The following is a 9,664-nucleotide window of genomic DNA, read 5'->3' on the forward strand; positions in this document are numbered from 1 at the left end:
AATAATGCCGACAAATGGGTGAACATCAGTCAAACTGCCTTGAAGTTGGTGACTGTGGCCTTCCACAAGGTTAAGTACTGAGCCCTAAACTTTTTAATCTCTTTATTAATGATATTTGTAAAACATCTAAATTCCTGAGATTTATTTTATTTGCTGACGATACAAATGTTTTTGCATCAGGAGATAATTTACAGCAATTGTTACAGAAAATCACATTGGAAGTTGGAAAAATTAGCAAATGGTTCAAGCAAAATAAATGATCACTAAATGTAAATAAAAGTAAAGTAATGATATTTGGTAACAGTAGCTTTAATGCTCATGATACAATTCAGATTGATGGTACAGATATAGAGAGAGTGCATGAGACAAAGTTCCTTGGAGTTATAATTGATGACAGAATTATGTGGATACAACATGTAAAATATATCTCGATTAAAATATCGAGATATATTTCAATTATGGCCAAAGCGAAGCATTTTTTAAATAGCAAATCCCTTCATTTACTATTTTGTCCTCTGATTTCTCCTTATTTAAATTATGGTGTTATAATCTGGGGAAGCACATATATGAGTACATTAAAACCATTACTCATACTACAGAAAAGAGCTGTTCCTTTAATCCACAAGGCCCACTTTCTGGAACACACAAACCCATTATTCCTAAAATCCAAACTTCTAAAAATGTATGATATTGTGGAATTTGAACTGGCTCAATTTTTATTCCGAGCTAGAAAAAAACTTTTACCCAACAATTTACATAATACATTTCAAGATCGAACATGTTGCCATAGATTACGCAAGGAATTCAATTTTATCATTCCAAAATATAGGACGACGAGGAAAGGCTTTTGTGTCACAGTCAAGGGGTCGAGACTGTGGAATAATGTGGATACAGAACTGAAGCAAAGCCTCAATATTGTCCAGTTTAAACAGAGATATAAACAAAAGGTTTTTGGAAAGTATAAAGAACATATAAATCAGTAGGAGTATCTGGACAAATGATTTAATATTTATTTAAGGAAAGTATAAAGAACAAAGAATTCTGTAGGAGGAATTGGCCCAATGATTTAATATTTATTTAATGATGTGTGTGGTGTGTGGGATAGCTGTATGTTATTGCCATTCAATTTTTGGTTATATAGAAATAAATTGCTAATAAAGTAACCTTGTTCGGGGTGGGATTAAATAAGTTTGGTCTTCTTCCCACTCCCTTTCGAACAAGTATGATTTGTAAATTTATGTGTTGCCTTGTTTCAGCTGTGGTTTTATTTTGTATAAGCTGCATTAGTTGTCTGTTAATTTTATGTTCGAAATAAATATTTTTCAATTCAGTTCAATTCAAACTACATCACATTATCTGTTGGGCTCATAGACAGTTCATTTTGAATTCAAAGCTGTCATTACAGTTACGATCTCAACTTTTGGTTGAAGATTTGATATGAAGCGAGAGCCCTAATCTCCAGTAAATCAATTTTATATTGCTAAATTCAGTTAATAGCACAGTTAAAGCTCCTTGCACAAATCTCACATTAACAATATCAAATTCTTACCTGCATTCAAAAAGTCTGACAGATTTGGCTCAGTTATTCGAACAAACTTTTGGACATCGCCAAGTTTCACCTTCAGTAGCATGTTTCCTGCAGAAAGTATATTGCACATAAGCAGAATCAGCATAACATAGATATAGAGGAAAAGTTCACATGTTCATTCTTACAATAAACAAAAACAACAAAATAAGTTTGACAGGCACATAAAGCCAGTTCTAATTACATTAAGAAGGTTTTTTTAGATGAATGCATACAACCTTTGATTAAAAAACGGCTTTAAGCCACATGCAGTTGACAAGGTATCAACTAGGCTAACAACTCATCTTGTCTGAAACACCACAAAATCATTTTAATAAATCACATTTCTCTATACAGCAATACGCCTTCTAGAATTAAAACATACTTTACTATGATCAGCCCTGACCACTTGTCTACATATTCTGACCTGAGGCTGTCAAATATCATAAACTTGAATGGTTTTTCACTAACAGTCACTGTAGTTAAGTCAGTTCATTTTAAGGCTACTGAGACATTAATGTCAAGTAAAATTTACTGCCCAGCACACATTAGACAGAACTACATGAGGAGGAAATCACCATTCTCCTAGTTTTAATGAGCTATCACAGTCTGCTTCACAGACACTTTAATGGACAAGAAAAATAGTGTTTGCAGCTGAAAGAGTAATTCAACATTAACAGTTACACTCCATTGAAAATCGTTTTTTAGTCAATAAATAAGCCAAACATAAATCTGTTAGGTTGTACAAAAACTACATATGTAAAACTTGCACACTAAATCCTCTGGTTCACTTACCATTTGTACTTGTTGCGTGGCCCGTGCGCGCAATGTAACCCGAGGTGGCTAACTAATCAAGCTAACGTTAGCTAATTTCTCCCCTCTCAAACTCTGAACACTATGCATGGGTACACACCTCAATCACTCTCTGGGCTTATATAAACCGTACTGACCTTATGTCGTGTCTAGTCCGACGCTATCTAGTTAGTTAAAAAGTTTACCGACAATGGCACAATTAAGCCAGCATTCACTCAGTCACATTAGTTCTTTTAGAATTCGGTATTTTCAGATACAAAACCGCCAGAAAATAACTGAAATGTGCAGTGAACAATGATATAAAGTAATTCTGACAAGCTGTTTCAGTTGAAATTCCAAATAATTACTTTAGTCAGTAATGAGGACAAACTTACCGCACTCTTTCCACTTTGAGAAAATGGCGTACTCAACATTCCAAGGAGTTTGAAAATGAGTGTATGTGCTATGACCGCAGCGTGTGAACAAATCCTGACGCAAGCTGACGATTCAGATTTTCGTGTTTATGACTAAGAACATGATGTGGATTCTGAGACCAATTTGGATCAAAATATAATAGACACGTGCAAATATTATACTCACGGTGAATTTAATTGTAATGTTGAGATGAAAGGATGCTTTTCCCTCATTCGTTATAACTGCAGAAGTATGTATAAAAATTTCTCGAAACTTGTTGATTGTTTGAACACATTAAAACATAAATTTACTGTTATAGCTTTGACTGAGACTTGGTTGACAGAAGAAAGGGGGTTCAATTCTTACATTGATGGTTATGAGTTGTTTCATGTTGATCGAATCTGTAAGGCAGGAGGCGTTGCTTTGTTTATTCGAAGCGATCTGAAATGTAAAATAATTGAGTGCATGACCACAGTAATTGAAGATTCAGTGGAATGTTTAAGTATCGAGATTGAAATGAAGAAACAAAAAAATATTGTTGTCTCCTGTATATAGAGACGCTCTGGGTCAAGCAAAACCCTGTTCATAGAAAAGTTGGATCAGTTACTGGATGGAATGAATGACAATAAAATCTCTGTAATATGTGGGGATTTTAATTTAGACCTCTTAAAGGTGTCAAGTACCAATAGTTCTGATTTTTTGGATGTACAGTAAAGGGCTTCGCCCAACTATTACTAAGCCTAGTCGAATAACCTCTTTTTCTGCGACATTAATTGATAATATTTTTGTAAATTTGCCTTTGAACATTGTTAAAAGTGGTCTTTTGATAAGTGATACAAGTGATCATTTACCTGTATTTCTTACTCTTGACTGTGAAGTACAAATAAACAAAGTAAAATATAAAAGAATGATCAGAATGCGAAATGAGGAAAGGGTAAATAAATTTAAGGAAGATTTAATGAGGGAAGACTGGAACAGTGTTTACGATGCAAACAATGTAAACAAGGCCTATGAGGATTTTTTACAAACATTTCTGTGGTTATATAATAAAAATTGCCCAACAAAGACAGTGGAAGAAACAATTAGAAGTAATAACAAGCCATGGATAACAAAGGGGATATTGAAATCTTGTAAGAAAAAAAATAAGCTTTATCAGCACTTTATAAAATATCGAACAGTAAATTCAGACAAACGTTATAAAACATATAAAAATAAGCTGTCTAGCATAATTAGACAAGCAAAAAAAGATTATTATACAACTTTGCTAATGCAAAACAAAAATAACATCAAAGGTACATGGAATGTTTTGAGAGATGTTATAGGTAGCAAAATGACTATTTGTCAACCGTCTTATTTACTAAATGAACAAAATGTGGAAATTTGTGTAGAAAAAATGGCACATGAATTTAATTCTTTTTTGTGAATGTAGGCCCAAACCTTGCAAAATCAATTTCTCCAGACGATAATAAAATAAGTTTGAACAGTGAGAGCAGAGTCCTGCAGTCTCTGTATCTAGGTGAAATTGATGAGAATGAAGTGATAGCAATGGTTTCAAAAAATCATGTGACAGTGATGGTCTAGATATGTTCATTATTAAAGAAAGTATACATTGTATATTAAGCCCATTAACCTACATATTTAATTTGTCATTCAGTATAGGGGTATTCCCAGATAAGATGAAGGTAGCTAAGGTTATTCCTCTTTTTAAATCAGGTGAAAGGAAATGTCTTATAAATTAGAGGCCAATATCTTTACTGTCCCAATTTTGAAAAATTTTGGAGAAGCTGTTTGTTAAAAAAACTTGATTCTTTTCTTGAAAAACATTTGTTGTTACATGAAAATCAGTTTGGCTTTCGAAGTCGCCACTCAACAGCTTTGGCGTTACTGAAAATCACAGAGGACATTACCACACAATTAGATAATAGGAATCACACAATTGGAGTTTTTATTGATCTTAAAAAGCCTTTGATACGCTTGACCATGGAATAATGATATCCAAACTACAGAAATATGGAATTAGAGGCATTGCATTAGATTGGGTCGCTAGTTATTAAAAAAATAGACAACAATATGTTGAGTTTGGAATGCAAGTGTGATTGTTCGTCTGTGTCTGTAGCCCTGCGACAGACTGGCAACCTGTCCTGGGTGTCCCCTGCCTTCGCCCAAGTCAGCTGGGATAGGCTCCAGCACCCCCCGCGACCCTAATGAGGATAAAGCGGTGTATAGAGGATGGATGGATGGATGTTGAGTTTGCAGGTTATCAATCTAAATTACAAACAATTCAGTGTGGAGTTCCACAAGGCTCAGTATTAGGGCCCAAACTTTTTATTTTATATATTAATGACCTCTGTGAATTTTCAAAAGTGTTGCGCTTTGTCCTTTTTGCAGATGACACAAATTTTTTTGTGTCTGGAAATAATTAAAAAAATTAATAAAAACGATTGAGAAAGAAATGGTCCTGCTTCAGAAATGGTTTAATAAAAATAAATTATCATTAAATTTAAGAAAAACAAAGTTTATGTTATTTTCAAATCAAAAAAAGTCCAGAAATTGTAAACTTGAATTTAAATGGAAATTGTATGGAAAGAGTGTCTGAATTTAAGTTCTTAGGAGTATTCATCGATGAAAAAGTTGAAATGGAAGTCGCATATTGGACACGTAAAGAAGAAAATATGTAGAAATATAGGTGTGATGAGTAAAGTTAAGCATTTGTTAAATTATAATGCATTGAGAATATTATACTGTTCTTTAATTTTACCGTATTTGGTATACTGTTTGGAGGTTTGGGGTAATTCATATCCTACTCATCTATTACCCTTAGTTATTTTACAAAAGAGGGCTCTTAGAATAATTAATAAAGCCGCTTCAAAAGAGCATACAACAAAACTGTTTCTGAAGTCAGGACTATTAAAATTGAAGGATTTAATTGTTTTACAAACATTAATAGTCATGCATAAAGCAAACAGATGCCTGCTACCTTGTGGTTTGCAAACACTTTTTATTTTGAATAGTGAAACAAGTAGAAGAAATCTTGACTTTAAATATTATTCTGCAAGAACGACTCTTAAAGGAATGTGTGTATCTGTCGCAGGGTGTGGAAAAATGGAATTCCTTGGAAAAAGGACGGGAAACAATGTTCAAACATTTTGCAGTTAAATGTAAGTTTAAAGAAAAATATTTAACATTTATGCAAAGGAGCAATAACAATGATGTAATTGATCTGTAGATTGATTGTGGCCATCTGATGTTTTTTTGTTGTGGTTGTTTTTCTGTTTGAGTTTGGAAAAAGACTGGGGTAGGAGTTAAAAAGACTTATTCTTCATCCTACTCCTGTTCTTGTACATGGGATGTGTGTATTCTGTGCTTTATAAATTGTATCCATTTGTTGATTTTTCATGCATTACCATGGAAAAGAATAAATGAAATGAAATGACATTGATTACAGCACAAGATCTGTTCAAAGAATTTAGACCATGGAAGGGTTCAAATACACCACAATGTGAGGAAAACTCCTTTAACGGCCAAACACAACATTTATGAATTACAGGCTAAAAAATGTTGAATTTACAGAGTTCAATGTAATCTGGATAGTCCTGGTGGGTTTAAATTCTACTGGAATCATATCAAATGCTGAAACATTTTAATCCAGAGGATCGCTAGGTTATGGGAGCTTTGATGAAAATAAAATCTGGTAGAATTGTTGATGAAACCAGAAATTCAGAATCTTAATTTAAAAAAAACTGATGAAAACATTGAAGCACTTATTTATTGTAAAATAAAAAATGGATCTATCAATAAGACATAATGACAGAAGAGCACAGAATACTTTGGAAAGAGTGATACAGATGAAGGAAGTTCTCATTTCATCACTAGAACAGGACTTAAAGACTCACATCAGGATCAAGTGTGGCTGCACAAAAAGCTGATTTTCACTGGACAATAATGTGTGAAAGTATGTCAGCAGTTTGGAGATTCACTGCTTCCTCTCTCATTTCCATTCTTTGTTGCAGCTCAAATGCTTTTAGTTCAAGTGAGCCGTCAAGAGGAACACCACATCCTTGATTTTTACTCTCTAACATTTGACTGGAAAAAGAACCGCCAAACACCACATGTTGGGCCTCCTTGGAATTAATCACAACTTACCATCTTTGAAGAGGACAGTTTACAAGGAATCATTTTAGACAGGATTTGACAAAGGAAACACATTTATGCCATGATGTGAAAACATGTTTTGTGGGGAAAAGGGGGACAAGAGGGTCCATGGGGGGAGGACCCTCAACTATCTGTTCAACACTGTTTCTCTACCAGGAGGAGACTCTGGAGACTCAACTCAGCACAGAGACACTGAGGAGGAACCAGGATAGACCCCAAATCAGGATAGAGAGTTTCAGTGAATGTGGTGCTGAAGGTGTGGAGGTGGATCAGAGAGTCAGAGGAGACTCTGTAGAAGGACAGAGTTCCAGCAAGGAACGTCCACATAAACTGAAACTCTGTGAGAGACTGAGGAGGACCTGATTGTATGTTTCACTGTTACTGTGTCTGACAGAGTAACCATGAAGATCAGAGCAGTACAGACTCCAGGACTGATCATTACCTCCAAACAGACAGTCATAACTGTCTCCTTTCCTTCTGATTCCTCTGTAACTCACTGATATATCAACCCTTCCTCTCCACTCCACCTCCCAGTAACAGCGACCAGTCAGACCAGTTCTACAACAGCAGCTGAGGAAACCACTCAAACCTGTCTGGATGATCAGGATACCACTGATCCTCCTTCTCCACATGTGTCACCTTCCTGTTGTTGTCAGACAGTTTGAGTTCTCTGTGTACTGTGTTTGTGTCGACTGTGAGTTGAGAGGAATCTGATGGAGAGAACAAACACAACACAGCTGCAGTTATTGATGGATCATGTGATCAGTATTAAAGCTTTGATGATGACCTCAGAGATGTGACACTTTGAAGATGCTTGAATGTGCTGCTTTGTTTCCATCAATCCATTAAAACACACTTACACTTCCTCAGACCTGGTGTCAACCATCGGACTCCAGCAGGCGTCACCCTGAAAGGAGGAGGACGGTCAGAGCAGCAGAGACTCTTTCAGCAGCATACATGGATGTTACATGGCTCTCACACTGTTCCACTGATAAAGGACCAGAGCGTTCATAGAGGTGACATCATTCTCCCAGACTGATACAAACTTCACTGGCACCATGACTGACTGTAGAACTTTAAATCATTTTCTACAACTGGGCAGCAAAACAGAACTTTTTTTCTTTTCTTTTTCCTCTTTTTTCAGTGATATCACTCTATGCTAGCCCATTGCCTTAAATCCCTTTGGAAAATCTCATTTAATGAACTAGAACATCAGGTTATAGGTGTCGCTGACCTGCCTTTCCTTTTTGTGTGTGTGCCAGAATATACATAGCTAGAAGGTTAGAAAGCTTTTTTTTTATGTTCTTTTTTATGTCTTTTTCACTTGTCTCACTGAATGCTAGGGGACTGAGGAATAATGTAAAGCGTAAAGCTTTATTTTTAATGTTAAACAGCTGAAAACTGATTTTGTTTTTTTCAAGAATCGCACTCACTTATTAAAGATGTAAACTTGTGTAAAAATCAATGGGAAACGACATGTGGTGATGACATGGACAGAACATTCTGCTGGGTATCTTGTTTAAAGGGGAGTTTTCCTGGAAAATTGATGCACTCTGTGACAGTCAAGGTCATTTGATTTGTTTAATAGTAGACTGGAATGGCAAAGCAATGATTATTGTTCTTTTGTAAGGTTATAATTCTAAATCAGAAAATGATAAACTTATTCATACATTAGACTGTAAACTTGCAGCTCTAACTCAGACATTCCCTGAGGCTTACTTAATTGTAGGAGGTGATTTTAATGTGCTCATGAATGAGGTGATGATAGATGGCCTCCAGCTAAATGCTCACAGCCAAATGTTCACTTCAACTCTTTCATTGACAAGTATGATTTATGTGATGTATGGAGAGAGAAGTTTCCAAATACTTGGAGTAATAAAAATGGCTCCAGACAGTCTGGCCTGGATTACTGGCTGCTCTCTAAATCACTTTCTAAAGACAATATTCCAATCAATGTCCTACCCACCCCATTAACTGACCATAGAGCCATCCTTAGATATTTACATCTCCTTCCAGGAATGGTTGACACCAAGCAATTCTCTGATTGGAAGATGAATAGCTCTTTATTGAGGCATGACAATGTCAAACATGAACTTAGTAGAATTATTCAGTTTTATTGGTTAAATGCTTTGAAGGAAGGAAATTAGGGAAAAAATTGTGAACTCCTTAAATTTGAAATCAGTGGATTTTTAAGAAGATATGGAAGTGAGTTAGCCAAATCTAGACGCCAAAATGAGGAGAAAGTAATCACAGATATAATGTCCTTGGCTAGCATTGCACCAGAAAATCTCTGACATGAAAAATGAAAATGAATTGAACTTCTAAACACTTTAGATGATATATATAAGGTTAAAGCAGAGGCTGCTTTTGGTAGATCCAGACTGAAGTGGCTTGAACACGGTGAACAAATGACTTCCTGTTTCTTTAAACCGGAAAAAACTCATGCTAAGTACAATGCCATGTCTCAACTGAACATTGATGGAGTTGTGACTGAGAGTAAGAGCAGTATTTCTGAGTTTTGCTGTTGCTACTTTTCTTCACTTTATAAAACAAAGTTTGACAAAGATGCAATGGATGGACTGTTTCAATGTGTTGATTTTACAAACTCTGTAACGGAGGAAGAGCGGTTGATGTGTGACACCCCTCTCACACAACAACAAGTATTAGATGCAATGATGCAACTTAAGAGTAATAAGTCACCTGGAGTTGATGGTATTGTTTCAGAATTCTAGATAGATTTTG

The 9,664-nt window shown here is 35.4% G+C and overlaps 1 protein-coding gene across 1 annotated transcript in view; it reads right to left on the minus strand.

Moving 5' to 3' along the window:
* Nucleotides 1-7,480: 7,480 nt before the first annotated feature.
* Nucleotides 7,481-9,664, minus strand: part of LOC127533707 (NLR family CARD domain-containing protein 3-like) — a 258,303-nt gene continuing 256,119 nt past the window's right edge. Inside the window, exon 11 of the mRNA XM_051947441.1 lies at nt 7,481-7,632. Coding sequence (XP_051803401.1) covers nt 7,481-7,632 — 152 coding nt within the window. The remainder of the gene's footprint in view (nt 7,633-9,664) is intronic.

The sequence above is a fragment of the Acanthochromis polyacanthus genome, chromosome 4, assembly GCF_021347895.1.
Source record: "Acanthochromis polyacanthus isolate Apoly-LR-REF ecotype Palm Island chromosome 4, KAUST_Apoly_ChrSc, whole genome shotgun sequence".
Taxonomy (NCBI): Eukaryota; Metazoa; Chordata; class Actinopteri; family Pomacentridae; genus Acanthochromis; species Acanthochromis polyacanthus.